General features: G+C 42.3%; 1 protein-coding gene across 1 annotated transcript in view; it reads left to right on the top strand.

Annotated features, from left to right (window-relative positions):
• LOC115157561 (sodium channel protein type 4 subunit alpha-like) overlaps positions 1-21084 on the top strand; it is a 101316-nt gene that overhangs the window by 51433 nt on the left and 28799 nt on the right. Inside the window, exons 8-15 of the mRNA XM_029705925.1 lie at positions 7019-7160; positions 7717-7914; positions 8708-8887; positions 9472-9864; positions 10056-10179; positions 11685-11923; positions 16504-16677; positions 17300-17656. Of these exons, the coding sequence (XP_029561785.1) occupies positions 7019-7160; positions 7717-7914; positions 8708-8887; positions 9472-9864; positions 10056-10179; positions 11685-11923; positions 16504-16677; positions 17300-17656 (1807 nt within the window). The remainder of the gene's footprint in view (positions 1-7018; positions 7161-7716; positions 7915-8707; positions 8888-9471; positions 9865-10055; positions 10180-11684; positions 11924-16503; positions 16678-17299; positions 17657-21084) is intronic.

Genomic DNA, 21084 nt, shown 5'->3' on the forward strand with positions numbered 1-21084 from the left:
GCTGAGTGAGCATAATAGTGAGCTTTTTAGTACTGGTCTGGTGGACTGCATCTGATGGTCAATCTGAGGGTAGGGAAGGAGGAGCGGTGAGGCTGCCTCTCGCCCGACTCACCATTCCTCCACTCTCCCTCTCTCCGCTGGGAAAAGGGGACACAGTCTTCCAGCTGATGGCGAAACTCAAGTCTCACTGCATTATTTCTGCTTCGTGCACCAATTCATGTTGTTACTCCTATGACCAGAGAAAGTGAAATTTTCCTCGATATTAAAAAAGACACAAACGGCTAATAATAACAACACAAGCTTATGGAAACACTTTGCATTTTATGACTTATAAAAGTGTTGAACAAAGTGTTGATGGTGCTGAATAACAACATAAACCTGAACTTACTCAGAAAAACAGCATCTCTTTGCTGTATTTGTTGAGTCTCTCTCATGTCATGGTTTTAAAAGTTTTGAAATCTCACATTATCAACTTTGCTGTGCGTCCGAATCTTCTTCTTTTTACAGTCTATAGCGTGAGGAAACTGTGCCGACACAGTGATCTGAGCTATCTGATTGGCCAGTGGTGGGCCTATAGGTGCACTTGATTTGCTGTCTGGGCCTGCCGGGTAGGCGGAGTCCTACCTTCAGACACATGAAATGGTTCAAACTGGGAACGCTTTTCTTTCCCGGCGCTAGGGCTGCTGAATCAAGTGCACCTACCGTCAACAGCTCGAAACGAATATAGAAAATAGGAACGCAAGGCTTTATGGTTTTTGTTTTTTTACAGAAATGTTTGGTGATCGACTAGGAATGGCTTTGCGATCGACCAATTGGGGACCACTGCTTTAGGCTGATTGACCATAACCATCATACAGACACTGAACACTTGACCTGCACCCGACCAGCCAGCGAGAGGAGGATGGCCCCCAAGGGTGGGGTATTTCATCTGCCTATGACCAGATTCTCCTACTACATGCTGTTTAGTAGGCGTTTTGAGTATGAGAGAATAGAAGCTTTTATAGTGCAGGACATATTTCTGTTTTGATGGCGCCGAAGAACATCGCTGACATTTTACATTCTCACAACCAATTGTGCTATTTTGTTATATATTTTTTGTGTTTTGTGTCATTTTTTAACTTATTTTGTACATAATGTTGCTGCTACCATCTCTTATGACCGAAAATAACTCTGGACATCAGAAAAGCGATAACTCACCGCGGACTGAAAGAAACTTTTTCCTTTAACGAGTCCAGCTAGAAGGATATCCTGCTTTCACTGGAGCAGGCCCAGAACAGGCCCAGAACAGGCCCAGAACAGGCCCACACCTTTTGCATGAAGAAAAGACGCCGGAAAAGGGGACGCAGATCGGGGATCCTTCCCAGAATCTGGAGGCGAGCCGAGTAAACTCCCAATGCCATCCATTCTCCTTGCTAACGTGCAATCGTTAGAAAATAAAATTGATGACCTAGTATTAAGATTATCCTACCAACGGGACATTAAAAACTGTAACATCTTATGTTTCACCGAGACATGGCTGAATGAAGAAACGGACAATGTAGAGCTGGTGGGATTTTCAATGCACCGGCAGAACTGAGACGCTACCTCTGGTAAGACGAGGGGTGAGGGTGTGTGTTTTTTGTCAGTAACAGCTGGTGTGCGATGTCTAATATAACTGAGCCAAAGCCTTCCCTGTGGCTCAGTTGGTAGAGCATATTGTTTGCAACGCCAGCATGGTGTTTGCAACGCCAAGGTTGTGGGTTCGATTCCCATGGGGGGCCAGTACCAAAAGAAAAAAAATGTATGGAATGTATGCATTCACTACTGTAAGTCGCTCTGGATAAGAGCATCTGCTAAATGACTAAAATGTAAATTAAAGAAGTCTCAAGGTATTGCTCGCCTTATCTGTATTATTCATAGCCGTCTATTTACCACCGCGAAGCTGGCATTAAGACCGCTCTCAACCAACTCTATAAGGCCAAAAGCAAAGAAGAACATGCTCATCCAGAAGTGGCGCTCCTAGTGGCCGGGGACTTCAATGCAGGCAAACTTAAATCAGTTTTAGCAAATTTTTACGAGCATGTCACGTGCAACCAGGGAAAAAGAAATCCTAGACTACCTTTATTCCACACTCAGAGATGCATACATATCTCTCCCCCACCCTCCATTTGGCAAATCTGACCATAATTCTATCCTCCTGATTCCTGCTTACAAGCAAAAACTAAAGCAGGAAGTACCAGTGACTCGCTCAATACAGAAGTGGTCAGATGACGCGGATGCTACACTACAGGACTGTTTTGGTAGCACAGACTGGAATATGTTCCGGGATTCATCCAATGGCATTGAGGAATACACCACCTCAGTAATCGGCTTCATCAATAAGTGTATCGATGACGTCGTCCCCACAGTGACCGTACGTACATATCCCAACCAGAAGCCATGGATTACAGGCAACATCCGCATCGAGCTAAAGGCTAGAGCTGCCGCTTTCAAGGAGCGGGACACTAATCCGGACACTTATAAGAAATCCCACTATGCCCTCAGATGAACCCTCAAACAAGCAAAGCATCAATACAGGATTAAGATTGAATCCTACTACACCGGCTCTGACGCTCGTCGGATGTAACAGGGCTTGAAAACTATTACGGACTACAAAGGGAAACCCAGTTGCGAGCTGCCCAGTGACGCAAGCCTACCAAACGAGCTAAATGCCTTTTATACTCGCTTCGAGGCAAGCAACACTGAAGCATGCACGAGAGCACCAGCTGTTCTGGATGACTGTGTGATAATGCTATCAGTAGCCAATGCGAAGAAAACCTTTAAACAGGTCAACATTCACAAAGCTGCTGGGCCAGACAGATTACAAGGACGTGTACTCAAAGCATGCGCGGACCAACTGTCAAGTGTCTTCACTAACATTTTCAACCTCTCCCTGACCGAGTCTGTAATACCTACATGTTTGAAACAGACCACCATAGTCCCTGTGCCCAAGCAAGCGGGGGTAACCTGCCTAAATGATTAATGTCCCGTGGCACTCATGTCGATAGCCATGAAGTGCTTTGAAGGGCTGGTCATGGCTCACATCAACAGAATCCTCCCAGAAACCCTAGACCCACTCCAATTCACATACCGCCCCAACAGATCCACAGATGACGCAATCTCAATCGCACTCCACACCGCCCTTTCTCACTTGGACAAAAGGAACACCTATGTGAGAATGCTATTCATCGACTACAGCTCAGCGTTCAACACCATAGTGCCCACGAAGATCATCATTAAGCTAAGGACTCTGGGACTAAACACCTCCCTCTGCAACTGGGTCCTGGACTTCCTGACGGGCCGCCCCCCAGGTGTTAAGGGTAGGCAACAACACATCCACCACGCTGATCCTTAACACTGGGGCCCCTCAGGGGTGTGTACTTAGCCCCTCCTGTACTCCCTGTTCACCCACGACTGCACGGCCAAACACGACTCCAACACCATCATTAAGTTTGCTGATGACACAACAGTGGTAGGCCTGATCACCGACAACGATGAGACAGCCTATAGGGAGGAGGTCAGATAACTGGCAGTGTGGTGCCAGGACAACAACCTCTCCCTCAATGTGAGCAAGACAAAGGAGCTGATCGTGGACTACAGGACATCAACGGGGCTGTAGTGGAGCGGGTAGAGGGTTTCAAGTTCCTTGGTGTCCACATCACCTACGAACTATCATGGTCCAAACATACCAAGACAGTTGTGAAGAGGGCATGACAAAACCTTTTCCCCCTCAGGAGACTGAAAAAATTTGGCATGGGCTCCCAGATCCTCAAAAGGTTCTATAGCTGCACCATCGAGAGCATCCTGACCGGTTGCATCACCGCCTGGTATGGCAACTGCTCGGCATCTGACCGTAAGGCGCTACAGAGGGTAGTGCAAACGGTCCAGTACATCACTGGGGCCAAGCTTCCTGCCATCCAGGACCTATATAATTGGCGGTGGCAGAGGAAAGCCCATAAAATTGTCGGAGACTCCAGTCACCCAAGTTATAGACTGTTTTCTCTGCTACTGCACGGCAAGCGGTACCGGAGCGCCAAGTCTAGGACCAAAAGGCTCCTCAACAGCTTCTACCCCCAAGCCATTAGACTGCTAAACAATTCATAAAAATTGCCACCGGACAACAACATGGTGATCTGCAGCTATTTCCTATAAGGAGAGAGACAAAGAGAGAGAGAGAGACCACATATTCACCTTGCACATCCTAATTGACAAACAAACAAACCAAAACAAAGGCAAAGTCTGAACATGTTAGGACCTGCTAGGGTAATGAAACAACTCTTTCAGCACACTGGACCAGGACAGAACACCATAAGGCAGCTCAACCGTTTAGGGCTTTAGGCTGTATATAGTGTTATATCAGTGTAACTTGCCTCTGTGCTACATTTGCACCTGTGATTTTTCTGGAATAAATCATGGGGCAATAACTCCAGGAAGCAGCTGTGTACACCAGGTGAGGTTTTACAGGACCAGGCTCGCCCCCCCCTCTCTCTGTCCCTCTCTCTCTTTCCCTTTTTCTCTCTCTCTCTCTCTCTCTCTCTCTCTCTCTCTCTCTCTCTCTCTCTCTCTCTTTCTCTCTCTCTCTCTCTCTCTCTCTCTTCATGATTACATTTAATGTGCCCCAGGGTCAGCTCTAGCCTTTTCGGGGCTTTAAAACGAGCACGTTTTTTTAGTGGCCCCCATCTTGACGGTGGAGACAAAAATCTACGTTTCAAAGTTCATTTTCTACAGTTCTACACATTTTGTCATGGAGCAGAGAGAAATTCATGGAGTTTTAAAGCACATTTCCTGCCGTTCTATATATTTTGTCATGACTTGTGCCGTGTTAATGATATCTGAGTGTGAGAGACTAACAAAATCAACTGGGGGTCCCCTGGAGGTCAGGGCCCCCTGGAGGTCAGGGCCCCTGGAGGTCAGGGCCCCTGGGCACGTGCCCTGTGTGCCGGACTGGTATTCAGCCATCATAACTACAAGTTTAGATAACTGGCTAGACTAACTTACCAATCTAAAAATAGTTAGCTGACATGGTTAATTGAGTGACTGTCAGTGATGACAAAACAAGAGAAGAACTTCTGATGCACAACCACATTTCAAACGAACACTTATTCTGCTATTCTAAGTTGAGACCCCGACTGAGTTCCAAAAAAGGAATAAAATAAAATGAAACAATGTATATTTTCGTGGGGGATTAGAAATACATTCTTATTACCCATCCTCCTCTCCTCTCCTCTCCTCTCCTCTCCTCTCCTCTCCTCTCCTCTCTATTCAGCTCTCAGATTGACATATCAGCCACACAGCTTGTTCTCTCTCTCTCCCACTCTCTCTCAGCTCTTTCTCTCGCTCCACCATCTCTCTCTCCACTCTCACTCCCCCACTCTCTCTCAGATCTTTTTCTCTCAGCTCTCTCTCTCCTTCTCTTCCCCCTCTGTCCCATCTGTCTCTATCTCTCTCTTTCTCCCACTCTCTCAGATCTTTTTCTCTCTCTCTCCCCCCCCTCTCTCTCCCTCTCTCTCTCAACATTTGCAGTAATGCAATCTGACTGTGGTGACAAAGTTTGGAGATGGGAGCCTTGCTCATTAGTTTATGTAAACATAAAAAAATTACAGTCCACACAGTAAAAAAAGGGGGTGTAAAAATCACAGTGTTGACTTATTTTAACCCAGGATGAGTATTTTCAACATTATGATGAGTCAATGAGCTCTAGTGTCGGAATTCAATCAGTGTTACATTTTGCAGTCATTGCAGTGTAAATTCAACTCAAACTCAAATTCAACTGAAAACGTTTATGTGTGAATTTTAACACCATTTTGAGTCAAATTAACTCTGAAAATGTGACACTACCTGTAGAGTAACTTTAACACTATGTAGACTGGGACCAAATGTTTTCTGAAACAGTGTTGAATTTAACTCTATAGGGTTTTTTTTTATTTCTGTGCAGAGTTGGTTTAACCTTCATCGGTGTTAGCTCTTAGCTGTCCATTTATTTCTGTGCAAAGTTGGTTTAACCTTCATCAGTGTTAGCTCTTAGCTGTCCATTTATTTCTGTGCAGAGTTGGTTTAACCTTCATCAGTGTTAGCTCTTAGCTGTCCATTTATTTCTGTGCAGAGTTGGTTTAACCTTCATCAGTGTTAGCTCTTAGCTGTCCATTTATTTCTGTGCAGAGTTGGTTTAACCTTCATCGGTGTTAGCTCTTAGCTGTCCATTTATTTCTGTGCAGAGTTGGTTTAAACTTCATCGGTGTTAGCCCTTAGCTGTCCATTACCACCGCTACTCTGTTTTGGGTTGTAAAATCAACGGTGAAAGTAAGCCGGTACTGGCTGGTACGGTGTCCCCCCAGCAAAATAAATGGTGTGGGTACGCCGTACCAGTTGAACATGAGCCTATCACAATAATTAACTCAAAGGTGCCATGGAAACGTACTATTACACTACTATTTGTAATTACTGCATATCACACGTATGTAACATTTTCCAAATGGACTTAAAAAATGAATGGAATACGCTCCAAAATGTGGTATGGTTCAACAATAACAGTGAAATTTGATCGGCCAAGACCGAGCGGTACGGACAGTGGACCCATCAATTCAGCTTACAAGTGTAGAGACCTGATGAATGCAGAATCACAGAATGTCTTTCACTTCTTAGTGTTTTGTTACAGATGATTCTTTCTATTTATCAAATGATGGGTGCACAGTGTAACTGTATTGGATGAAGGAGTTATTTTACAGTAACGAATGTGTGCCGGCAGCCAGGCTTACAGGATCCTATTGAAGTGATTGTTTCACGACCAGATGAAAACATAATGACTGGCTATGTTAATGCCACATTAAAAAGTAATACATGTTAAAAGTAAACAAAACAAAAAAACCTGAATAAGGACTGTATGTAATTGTACCTGGAAGAAATGAAAACTATTTCCACCCCCCCCGCCCCCCCCCCCCCCACCTTGGGTAGAATACTGCTGTGTCATGTGTTAATCCTAGCATGATGCTGTGTGTTGCAGGAAGTGTCCTGAGGGATTTGACTGCCTGAGAATAGGAAGGAACCCTAACTATGGTTATACCAGCTTTGACAGCTTTGGCTGGGCTTTCCTGGCGTTGTTCCGGCTGATGACCCAAGACTACTGGGAGAACCTCTATCATCAGGTACACAACCTACAATACTCTGTATACACTGTTATGAGCTGGGCGCTTCGCGTGCGCGTGCGTGCGTGCGTGTGTGTGTGTGTGCGTGCGTGCGTGTGTGTGTGTGTGTGTCTTGGTGTGTGTGTGTGTGTGTCTTGGTGTGTGTGTCTTGGTGTGTGTGTGTGTCTTGGTGTGTGTGTGTGTGTCTTGGTGTGTGTGTGTGTGTGTGTGTCTTGGTGTGTGTGTCTTGGTGTGTGTGTGTGTCTTGGTGTGTGTGTGTGTGTCTTGGTGTGTGTGTCTTGGTGTGTGTGTCTTGGTGTGTGTGTGTGTGTCTTGGTGTGTGTGTCTTGGTGTGTGTCTTGGTGTGTGTGTCTTGGTGTGTGTGTGTGTCTTGGTGTGTGTGTGTGTCTTGGTGTGTGTGTGTGTGTGTGTCTTGGTGTGTGTGTCTTGGTGTGTGTGTGTGTGTGTGTCTTGGTGTGTGTGTGTGTGTGTGTGTGTGTGTGTGTGTGTGTGTGTGTGTGTGTGTGTGTGTGTGTGTGTGTGTGTGTTAACCTGCTGTATCTCTGTCCCTTCCTAGACTCTGCGTTCAGCAGGGAAGACCTACATGATCTTCTTTGTGCTGGTCATCTTCCTGGGTTCCTTCTACCTGGTCAACCTGATCCTGGCGGTGGTTGCCATGGCCTACGAGGAACAGAACCAGGCCACCATCCAGGAGGCCTGGATGAAGGAGAGAGAGTTCCAGCTGGCCATGGAACATGTACGCAGAGAACAGAGAGTAGGTTGGGTTTTCTATTCAGATGTTAGGTTTGTATTCAGACGGTAGGTTTGTTTTCAGATGATAGGTTTGTATTCAGACGATAGGTTTGTATTCAGACGGTAGGTTTGTTTTCAGATGATAGGTTTGTATTCAGACGATAGGTTCTTATTTCGACGGTAGGTTTGTATTCAGACGATAGGTTTGTATTCAGACGGTAGGTTGTAGGTTTTTGGAAGGCAGACATTTTCTATCCAGATTCAAGTTCAGAAAGCTTTATTGTCCCAACATTGGGCAATTTGAGTTGCAACTTTATTAGCACTGTACAGCACCTATACAGAGAACAGAGTGTAGCTAGGCTACATCTGGACTGAGGTTCATTCACATTTAAATCACTGAAATAAATAAATTTCCCTTTCAGTTGAATTCATTCATTATTGAATTAATATTTCAGTTTACTTCCTGAATTAACTGTCTTCAATTTGAATTGGCCACAACCCTGGTTTACATTAGGACCATGTACAGTATGTTGTAATATATTCTCTATATGATGTATGCCTCTGGTTTAACGTTTCTGTTAAAACATCCTGTTACTTATTTTGTTTTTCTTTTTGTTTTTGTTTTGCCAATTCAGGAAATTAAAGTATGTATTACATTTTAGGAATATTGTAATAAGCACTACTAATTAAGATCTGTCTAGAATGTGTGTTAAATTCCTTTAAAGTGAATGGTAAAGGACAGATAGAAGGTCATTATGTTGTCAGTTATTGTTTTGAGCGTGTAAACGGAACTTGTTTCTCTACCGGTGGGGAAGATGGCAGAAAGAAGAATCCAGCAGGAGACAGACTCGGTCATGTCTCCAGAGCTGTCACCGTTTCAACTAAAAGTGGGCAGTAGTTTGAAACGGACAGCCAGTAGAAGATCTCACAGGATGCTGTCCGAGGATCCAGAGGACGAAGCAGATGAGAAGTTTGATCCACTGGATGAGCGGGTGGTACGACAGACACTTTTTACATTACATTGCATTTTGGTCGTTTTAGCAGACGCTCTTATCCAGAGCGACTTACAGTTAGTGCATTCATCTTTAAGTAGCTTGGTAAGACAAGCACATATCACACCTTACTGAACTGTCAGAGGGATTTGTAGTTAGCAACGTGTCCGTCTTGGAAAGTTTGGAATGTTGATTAGAACCTTTTTTCGCATCATCATGTTCCTGATTAGCCTTTTAACAATCGCAATAAGGCAAACTCACCTTATTCACTACCAATGTGTAGCACCCATCAAGGCCTGCTGCACCACTTGGGGTCCCGAGTGGCGCAGCGGTCTAAGACACTGCAGTCCCTGGTTTGATTCCAGACTGCATCACATCCGGCCGTGATTGGGAGACCCATAGGGCAGGGCACAATTGGCCCAGTGTCATTGTAAATAAGAATTTGTTCTTAACTGACTTGCCTAGTTAAATAAAGGTTAACATTTAAAAATCTTCTACAACTAACTCTCTCTTTCGCTCTCTGTCTCACCCTCTCTGTTTCTCCCTCTCTCTCTGTCCCTCTCTCTCCCTCCTTATCCTACCTCCAGTCCCCCCTGCCTCCCACGTCTCCCATGCCCGTCCACCCTCTCCTTGCTGCCATGTCGTCCCACCCTCTCAGCACGCGCCGTGGCAGCCAGGCCAGTATCTTCTCCTTCAGACCCTGTACCACCTCCGATGCCGACTTCGGGGATGACGAGTACAGTGTTCATGGGGACGTCATGGGGAGGAGCAGGGCAGGCTCCACCATCGGCCCTAACTGGCAACACAAGCACAAAAGGACAGGCAGCGTGAGGAGCCATTGCTCCCAGGTCTTCACCCCCAGTCTCAACATCAACGGACGTCTCAACATCTCCCTGGACCAGAACGGCGTCACCACTGTCGGCCTGCACACCCCCACCTCCCTACCCGCCTGCAGCATGGAGAAGGTCAAAGAAGATAAAGTTTGTGAACTTTTTAAAATGTGTTCTTTTTAAACCAGGGCTTTTTTCAAGTGAGCCCTGTTGTAGTATTGGAGTCTGTGGTGACAAATATTCTTGTAAAAATCTTCATGTAAATATAAAGTGATTGATTGAATTGATTGATTGTTTGACTGGCCGGTGTTTGTCAAACTTTGTTTCTCCCGTTCTTCCAGGAGCCCACCTGTATAGAAGAGTCCAGTGCCAAGCCGGCCCAGCTCTCCCCCGAGGCTGCGGAGCCTCCCCTCCGTAGGAAACGCGGTCTGAGCTCCATTAGCTTCCTCAGCGATGCCATGGATGGTGAGGGTACCTTCAGAGGTCAGAGGTCAATTTACAGAGGCTCTTTTAACGCCCAACTAACTCATTATAACTTCATTCTAAATGTCTAAGTAACCCATTATGACCTCATTATAAATATCTAACTCATTATGACCTCATTATAAATGTCTAACTAACTCATTATAACTTCATTCTAAATGTCTAAGTAACTCATTATGACCTCATTATAAATGTCTAACTCATTATGACCTCATTATAAATGTCTAACTAGCTCATTATAACTTCATTCTAAATGTCTAAGTAACTCATTATGACCTCATTATAAATGTCTAACTCATTATGACCTCATTATAAATGTCTAACTAACTCATTATGACCTCATTATAAATGTCTAACTAACTCATTATGACTTCATTATAATGTCTAACTCATTATGACCTCATTAGAAATGTCTAACTAACTCATTATGACCTCATTATAAATGTCTAACTAACTCATCATGACCTCATTATACATGTCTAACTCATTATGACCTCATTATACATGTCTAACTAACTCATTATGACTTCATTATCAATGTCTAACTAACTCATTATGACCTCATTATAAATGTCTAACTCATTATGACCTCATTATAAATGTCTAACTAACTCATTATGTCCCATTATAAATGTCTAACTAACTCAGTATGACTTCATTATAAATGTCTAACTAACTCATTATGACCTCATTATAAATGTCTAAGTAACTCATTATGACCTCATTATAAATGTCTAACTAACTCATTATGACCTCATTATAAATGTCTAAGTAACTCATTATGACCTCATTATAAATGTCTAACTAACTCATTATGACCTCATTATAAATGTCTAACTAACTCATTATGACCTCATTCTAAATGTCTAAGTAACTCATTATGACCTCATTATAAATGTCTAACTAACTCATTATGACCTCATTATAAATGTCTAACTAACTCATTATGACTTCATTATAAATGTCTAACTAACTTATATCTAATTTATAATTTACAAGTTAATCTACAACTAGCTCAAAACGAACGTATAACTAAGTCATAACTAACTGATGGCTAGCTGTCTGGACTGTTAACGCTCTCAACAAGCCAATAAGGATGTAAAAGGTAATCCTATCAAGCATTTTAAAACCAGAACTGTTATTATTACCAGTCATAGTCTTTGGCAAGGAGCTAAATGAAAAGCACACAATGTTTCATATCTTTGTAGTTAATAAATTATGACAGATTTATAAAATATCTATAAACTACTTATTAAAAGTTTATAAGTCCTTTATAAATTATTTATAAATATAAAGTGTTACCTTTAAAACAGGTTTTTCCGAAATCTTGGTTGGAGGTTTCCCAGAATTAGGAGGGCATGAGCAAGGAGACAATCCTTAAACCAAGTTTCTTGAAAAACCCAAGGAACTGTGGGAAAGTTTGTGGAATTTTACACAGCCCTAAAACCATTACAACTTAACCCCTGTGTCTGGTCTCTGCCACCCAGAGCTGGAGGAGTCTCGTCAGAAGTGCCCCCCCTGCTGGTACACTTTTGCCAAGGCGTACCTGATCTGGGACAGGTGCCCGTGGTGGCTGAAGGTAAAGGAGTATGTGAAGATGATCGTTATGGATCCCTTCCTAGACCTGGCAATAACCATCTGTATCGTCCTCAACACCCTCTTCATGGCCCTGGAACACTACCCCATGACCGACGAGTTCAACAATGTGCTCTCTGTTGGCAACCTGGTAAGGATTTCCAGAATTATATGACTCTTACAATTATTAACAACACTTACAATCTATGTTTTTAATGAAAGATTCATATAAACAGTAAATAAGTATAGTTATCACATTACAATGGATAAGAGGTTTTCTTTATGTATTATTACAATGAATAAACTACTTACCATCTATCCACAATCACATAACAGTTACGGAGATAGTAGTCACATAACCTACAAGTCAAAATGGAAACTAGGGTTGTTAAATCAGACACAATGGAAACTAGGGTTGTAGATTCAGACACAATGGAAACTAGGGTTGTAGATTCAGACACAATGGAAACTAGGGTTGTATAGTTAGACACAATGGAAACTAGGGTTGTAAAATCAGACACAATGGAAACTAGGGTTGTAAAATCAGACACAATGGAAACTAGGGTTGTAAAATCAGACACAATGGAAACTAGGGTTGTAGATTCAGACACAATGGAAACTAGGGTTGTAGATTCAGACACAATGGAAACTAGGGTTGTATAGTTAGACACAATGGAAACTAGGGTTGTAAAATCAGACACAATGGAAACTAGGGTTGTAAAATCAGACACAATGGAAACTAGGGTTGTAAAATCAGACACAATGGAAACTAGGGTTGTAGATTCAGACACAATGGAAACTAGGGTTGTAAAATCAGACGCAATGGAAACTAGGGTTGTAGATTCAGACACAATGGAAACTAGGGTTGTAGATTCAGACACAATGGAAACTAGGGTTGTAGATTCAGACACAATGGAAACTAGGGTTGTATAGTTAGACACAATGGAAACTAGGGTTGTATAGTTAGACACAATGGAAACTAGGGTTGTAAAATGAGACACAATGGAAACTAGGGTTGTAAAATCAGACACAATGGAAACTAGGGTTGTAGATTCAGACACAATGGAAACTAGGGTTGTAAAATGAGACACAATGGAAACTAGGGTTGTAAAATCAGACACAATGGAAACTAGGGTTGTAGATTCAGACACAATGGAAACTAGGGTTGTTAAATCAGACACAATGGAAACTAGGGTTGTAGATTCAGACACAATGGAAACTAGGGTTGTAGATTCAGACACAATGGAAACTAGGGTTGTTAAATCAGACACAATGGAAACTAGGGTTGTAAAATCAGACACAATGGAAACTAGGGTTGTAGAATCAGACACAATGGAAACTAGGGTTGTAAAATCAGACACAATGGAAACTAGGGTTGTAAAATCAGACACAATGGAAACTAGGGTTGTAAAATGAGACACAATGGAAACTAGGGTTGTTAAATGAGACACAATGGAAACTAGGGTTGTAGATTCAGACACAATGGAAACTAGGGTTGTAAAATGAGACACAATGGAAACTAGGGTTGTTAAATCAGACACAATGGAAACTAGGGTTGTAAAATCAGACACAATGGAAACTAGGGTTGTAGAGTCCCAGAATCAGAAGGGAATAAACAAGGAATACATCTTACAACAGGGATTTCTGAAAAAAATTGAAACTTTAGTAAATATATTTCCCTCAAATTGGCAACACCAGTCTATTCAATCCAAATTAACCTCAGTCTATTGAATCCAGATCAACACCAGTCTATTCAATCCAGATCATCAGCCTATTCCATCCAGATCAACCTAGATCAACACCAGTCTATTCAATCCAGATCAACACCAGTCTATTGAATCCAGATCAATACTAGTTTATTGAATCCAGATCAACACTAGTCTATTGAATCCAGATCAACACTAGTCTATTCAATCCAACACTAGTCTATTACATCCAGATCAACACCAGTCTATTGAATCCAGATCAACACTAGTCTATTCAATCCAACACTAGTCTATTCAATCCAGATCAACACTTGACTATTGAATCCAACACTAGTCTATTGAATCCAGATCAACACTAGTCTATTGAATCCAGATCAACAATAGTCTATTGAATCCAGATCAACACTACTCTATTGAATCCAGATCAACACCAGTCTATTGAATCCAGATCAACACCAGTCTATTGAATCCAGATCAACACCAGTCTATTGAATCCAGATCAACACTAGTCTATTGAATCCAGATCAACACTAGTCTATTGAATCCAGATCAACACCAGTCTATTGAATCCAGATCAACACTAGTCTATTCAATCCAACACCAGTCTATTGAATCCAGATCAACACCAATCTATTGAATCCAGATCAACACCATTCTATTCAATTCAGATCAACACTAGTCTATTGAATCCAGATTAGCACTAGTCTATTGAATCCAGATCAACACTAGTCTATTCAATCCAACACTAGTCTATTCAATCCAGATCAATACTTGTCTATTCAATCCAACACTAGTCTATTGAATCCAGATCAACACTAGTCTATTGAATACAGATCAACACTAGTCTATTGAATCCAGATCAACACCAGTCTATTGAATCCAGATCAACACTAGTCTATTGAATCCAGATCAACACCATTCTATTCAATCCAGATCAACACCAGTCTATTACATCCAGATCAACACTAGTCTATTCAATCCAGATCAACACTAGTTTATTAAATCCAACACTAGTCTATTGAATCCAGATCAACACCAGTCTATTGAATCCAGATCAACACTAGTCTATTCAATCCAACACTAGTCTATTCAATCCGGATCAACACTTGTCTATTGAATCCAACACTAGTCTATTGAATCCAGATCAACACTAGTCTATTGAACCCAGATCAACACCAGTCTATTGAATCCAGATCAACACCAGTCTATTGAATCCAGATCAACACTAGTCTATTGAATCCAGATCAACACTAGTCTATTGAATCCAGATCAACACTACTCTATTGAATCCAGATCAACACTAGTCTATTGAATCCAGATCAACACCAGTCTATTGAATCCAGATCAACACTAGTCTATTGAATCCAGATCAACACCATTCTATTCAATCCAGATCAACACCAGTCTATTACATCCAGATCAACACTAGTCTATTCAATCCAGATCAACACTAGTTTATTAAATCCAACACTAGTCTATTGAATCCAGATCAACACCAGTCTATTGAATCCAGATCAGCACTAGTCTATTCAATCCAACACTAGTCTATTCAATCCAGATCAACACTTGTCTATTGAATCCAACACTAGTCTATTGAATCCAGATCAACACTAGTCTATTGAACCCAGATCAACACCAGTCTATTGAATCCAGATCAACACCAGTCTATTGAATCCAGATCAACACTAGTCTATTGAATCCAGATCAACACTAGTCTATTGAATCCAGATCAACACTAGTCTATTGAATCCAGATCAACACTAGTCTATTGAATCCAGATCAACACCAGTCTATTGAATCCAGATCAACACTAGTCTATTGAATCCAGATCAACACTAGTCTATTCAATCCAGATAAAAAAGTTACAAAGGTTGGAAGGTAGGGAGGAGGATAATCTTCTAATACTCATCTCCTTCTTGCTGTTAATCTGAAGCCCTTTAGACCACAGGAGAGGCAAATGCCTTTCACAGAAAAGAGAGAATAACAGTAGTATACAGTAGAAACACAATATTAGCATCGTTGTGACATACGATACGACAAATTAAGTGGAAAAAAAGTTCCTCTAAATCCAAGGAATTAACAGAATGAGAACGAGTCATGGCTCATCATGGTTGTACACTGGGTCTGTATTGGTTGTGTATTGGTTATGTGATGGTTGTGTATTGGTTGTGTAATGGGATGGTAGTGTAATGGTTGTGTGATGGTTGTGTTATGGTTGTGTATTGGTTGTGTAATGGGATGGTAGTGTGATGGTTGTGTAATGGTTGTGTAATGGTTGTGTGATGGTTGTGTTATGGTTGTGTATTGGTTGTGTAATGGGATGGTAGTGTGATGGTTGTGTGATGGTTGTGTGATGTGATGGTTGTGTGATGGTTGTGTAATGGGATGGTTGTGTGATGGTTGTGTGATGGTTGTGTTATGATTGTGTATTGGTTGTGTATTGGTTGTGTAATGGGATGGTTGTGTGATGGTTGTGTAATGGGATGGTTGTGTGATGGTTGTGTAATGGTTGTGTGATGGTTGTGTATTGGTTGTGTAATGGGATGGTTGTGTATTGGTTGTGTAATGGGATGGTTGTGTGATGGTTGTGTGATGGTTGTGTATTGGTTGTGTAATGGGATGGTTGTGTGATGGTTGTGTAATGGTTGTGTGATGGTTGTGTATTGGTTGTGTAATGGGATGGTTGTGTGATGGTTGTCTATTGGTTGTGTAATGTGATGGTTGTGGGATGGTTGTGTGATGGTTGTGTAATGGGATGGTTGTGTGTTGGTTGTGTATTGGTTGTGTGATGGTTGTCTGATGTGATGGTTGTGTTATGGTTGTGTATTGGTTGTGTAATGGGATGGTTGTGTGATGGTTGTGTGATGGTTGTGTGATGGTTGTGTGATGGTTGTGTGATGTGATGGTTGTGTAATGTGATGGTGGTGTGATGGTTGTGTATTGGTTGTGTGTTGGTTGTGTGATGTGATGGTTGTGTGATGTGATGGTTGTGTATTGGTTGGGTATTATCTGTGTGCTCTCCCAGGTGTTCACGGTGATCTTCACAGCAGAGATGGTGTTCAAGCTGATAGCCATGGATCCTTACTACTACTTCCAGCAGGGCTGGAACATGTTTGATGGCATCATCGTCTGTCTCAGCCTCATGGAGCTGGGCCTGTCCAACGTAGAGGGACTGTCTGTCCTGCGTTCCTTCAGACTGGTAATGTCACTGTCACGCAGACATTTCATTTCATTTGATAACATTTTATTTATGTATTTCCTTTATTATATATTTGATTTGTTTGATTGGTTATAATTAGTTTAAATAACTGTATATATTATTTAACCCAATCGACAACAACGACAAAAATGCTACATCAAAATAATGATTCCCTCTTGATGATATGTTTGAGGGTGAGAAACTTCAAGCTTAGCATGTACCTGCACCCCCTTCCCCCACAGTGGCGTAATCTGTTGTGCATTACAATGATTGAGTCATGGTATCAATGCGATTTAGAGAGTGGGGGACACATTTTAGTGGAATCACTTCAATTACGAGCAACATGAAAATGGATCAGATATGTGTCACACACAAACTCTGATCTAGATGCTGAGACGCTGTTTACTTGTGTACAAGCCATACGCACACAGCAATCCAATGATAACGTCATGTGCCATTCCTTTACTGCAGGGGACTGCATTATAATCCTTTATTCACATAATGTAAAATGTTTTATATTGGTCTCTTTTTTTTAAGCATTAATGTAACGTAACATAATTAACATAACATCATTCGATCATTTAAATGTGCTAATTGATTTGTCTCTTTGTGTGTCGGTCAGTTGCGAGTGTTCAAGCTAGCGAAGTCATGGCCCACCCTGAACACACTGATCAAGATCATCGGTAACTCCGTGGGCGCTCTGGGAAACCTGACCCTGGTTCTGGCCATTATCGTCTTCATCTTCGCCGTGGTGGGCATGCAACTGTTCGGCAAGAACTACCAGGACTGTGTGTGTAAGATCTCTAAGGATTGTATGTTACCCCGCTGGCACATGAAGGACTTCTTTCACTCGTTCCTCATCGTGTTCCGGGTGCTGTGTGGCGAGTGGATCGAGACCATGTGGGATTGTATGGAGGTGGCTGGGCAGCCTCTCTGCATCCTAGTCTTCATGCTGGTGATGGTCATAGGAAACCTGGTGGTGAGTAGATCCGTTGAGAAACCTGAAATGTAGAGATCAGATCTAACAACAAGAGTGAAGGTCGGACAAAAGACACACACATGCGATAGAACAGGATTATTATGCATTGGAACGAGTTTAGAGGTTTTTGTTTTACGGAAATATCAGCAAGATTGTTGTTTGGCATAAAGGATGTGATGGATGTGGAATTATGGATACAATGTTGTCCTGTTGCACAACCTTCTGATTGAGGAATGGGATCTGAAAAGGCCATTGATAGAACAGGAGTATTACAGAGTTCTTCTGAGGTTTATGGAAACAATAGCAAGATCTGGTCTGATTTGTCGTTTGGCCCAAATGATGTGATGGATGTGGTATTCTATTGGGGAGGAGAGAGGAGGGACAGAGTGTTTCTGTAAGGGTTCTATTGGGGAGGAGAGAGAAGGAGGGACAGAGGGTTTCTGTAAGGGTTTTGTATTTGTATTTATGGATCCCCATTAGTTCCTGCCAAGGCAGCAGCTACTCTTCCTGGGGTTTATTATGGATCCCCATTAGTTCCTGTCAAGGCAGCAGCTACTCTTCCTGGGGTTTATTATGGATCCCAATTAGTTCCCGCCAAGGCAGCAGCTACTCTTCCTGGGGTTTATTATGGATCCCCATTAGTTCCTGCCAAGGCAGCAGCTACTCTTCCTGGGGTTTATTATGGATCCCCATTAGTTCCCGTCAAGGCAGCAGCTACTCTTCCTGGGGTTTATTATGGATCCCCATTAGTTCCCGTCAAGGCAGCAGCTACTCTTCCTGGGGTTTATTATGGATCCCCATTAGTTCCCGCCAAGGCAGCAGCTACTCTTCCTGGGGTTTATTATGGATCCCCATTAGTTCCCGCCAAGGCAGCAGCTACTCTTCCTGGGGTTTATTATGGATCCCCATTAGTTCCTGTCAAGGCAGCAGCTACTCTTCCTGGGGTTTATTATGGATCCCCATTAGTTCCCGCCAAGGCAGCAGCTACTCTTCCTGGGGTTTATTATGGATCCCCATTAGTTCCCGTCAAGGCAGCAGCTACTCTTCCTGGGGTTTATTATGGATCCCCATTAGTTCCTACCAAGGCAGCAGCTACTCTTCCTGGGGTTTATTATGGATCCCCATTAGTTCCTACCAAGGCAGCAGCTGCTCTTCCTGAGGTTTATTATGGATCCCCATTAGTTCCTGCCAAGGCAGCAGCTACTCTTCCTGGGAACCAGCAACAGTTATATACAATTTAAAATATAACATGACACTTTTCACAACACATTTGGTGTGTTCCCTCAGACTACTCTACTAACACATATCTACAATACAACATCCATGTGAATGTGTGTGTAGAGTGTGTGTCTTATCGTGTGTCTGTGTCTGTGTGTGTGTCTCTTCACATTCCCCGCTGTTCCATAAATCTGTTTCTATTGGGGAGGAGGCAGAAGAATGGAGAGAGGTTTTCCACATGGGATTATTTAGGAGTCAATAGTATAGACATACTCTGAGAAACCAGTGCTTTCAGACAGTGTGAGAGGATTGATCTAGGAAATAACTAAAAGGTTTGCATTGTCTGTTATGGTCACCATGTTACGACAATGATTCCATGTACAGTGTCCGTGTGGGCCATCCAAGACCCAATCATATCTCCGAAAATGGCGGCTACGTTGTCATAGTAACCGGTTTGACATGCAGATTACTATAAGCAAACTTCAAAACAGATTCAGTCTGGACAACATACTAACCATCTGTTATCCTCTACAAAGTACATACAACATATATGGCATTATCCTACTCGCGTGTCCAGTGCCAACAAGTCTATCCACACTGGAGTGGAGTGGGGTTTGGTATATCCACACTGGAGTGGCGTTTAGTATATCCACACTGGAGTGGCGTTTAGTATATCCACACTGGAGTGGCGTTTAGTATATCCACACTGGAGTGGCGTTTAGTATATCCACACTGGAGTGGCGTTTAGTATATCCACACTGGAGTGGAGTTTAGTATATCCACACTGGAGTGGCGTTTAGTATATCCACACTGGAGTGGTGTTTGGTATATCCACACTGGACTGGAGTGGCGTTTAGTATATCCACACTGGAGTGGCGTGGCGTTTGGTATATCCACACTGGACTGGAGTGGCGTTTGGTATATCCACACTGGAGTGGCGTTTGGTATATCCACACTGGACTGGAGTGGCGTTTGGTATATCCACACTGGACTGGAGTGGCGTTTGGTATATCCACACTGGACTGGAGTGGCGTTTGGTATATCCACACTGGAGTGGAGTGGCGTTTGTAGCATTTATACGGCAGAATGTCCACTTAAGGCTTAAATGTTTTATCCAGCGGTAATAAATAATGTATTTTAATGGGTTGAACATGTGTGATCCAAGTTGTTCAGTACATAAGATCAGATGAAGTGACGTTGGAACGTTAGAGCACGGTGTGTTAGCTAGCTACAGTACTGTATAATATCCGGACTCAGCAAGTATTGACAGTTTAGTTTTATAGTATAAAACAAAGCCTTTGTAATGCAAGGGTACAGAACTGGAACTGTGTATATAAAAAAACCATTTAATCCAAGTAACGGGCTCTGTTTATACACAACTGCTGTCACTTGGCGCCACAGTAATGCAGTATTGGTTGAGCCACCCAGATGTTGCTTTGTTATCCATCTGTGTCCTGGAAACTACCATTTAATGAGAAGAGATCAAAACCTTTTTTCCCAGAACTCCAGACAACCAGTGGTTGCTCGGCCGGCCGGCCGGACGGCAAGCAACACTTCTCTCATTCATTCATCCATGTTAATTTTGCATAGCTTCAGATTGAGGTGCTGCTGGATGGAGTACATTACAGAGCTAAATGAAGTCTTTAAAGGGACAATACGCATGTTGCTACATTCATTTGTGGATTTATAAATTAAGGATATATGCCAATTGATTCTTGAAGAATAGAACTTGTAAATGCTTCAAGAGCTTAGTTTAACTGTCGTATTCCCTCAGAACTCAACATATAAACTTGTTTAGCCTCAAACATTGTATAGCCTCAAAACATGGTTAGAACTATACTTTTAACATCATTGATGATCAGTCTGCATCCATAGCTCTGTCAATGAAGAGTGGTTACATTTCTCCAGTCCCATCCCTCGACTATTTCCCGTATCACTGGGGTCATTTTGAAAGATAGTATTATTTTTCATTCAACATTTTCTCATGTTTTTTCCCTCCGAGATAATGACAATTTTTTTGTTCCATTTCAGTATTTAATTAAATTCAGATTTAAAAAAGAAAAAACTTCTATTTTTTTTAAATGTTACGAGCGAGTACAAGTTGAGTACCATTTTCTGCCGTTAGTGGACTACAGTAAAGTTGGAGGTAACCATTTTGTGTAATCCAGGACACAGGCAGGCTAAATCCAAAGGAGAGCGAGTGACCGGCA

The sequence above is a fragment of the Salmo trutta genome, chromosome 21, assembly GCF_901001165.1.
Source record: "Salmo trutta chromosome 21, fSalTru1.1, whole genome shotgun sequence".
NCBI lineage: Eukaryota > Metazoa > Chordata > Actinopteri > Salmoniformes > Salmonidae > Salmo > Salmo trutta.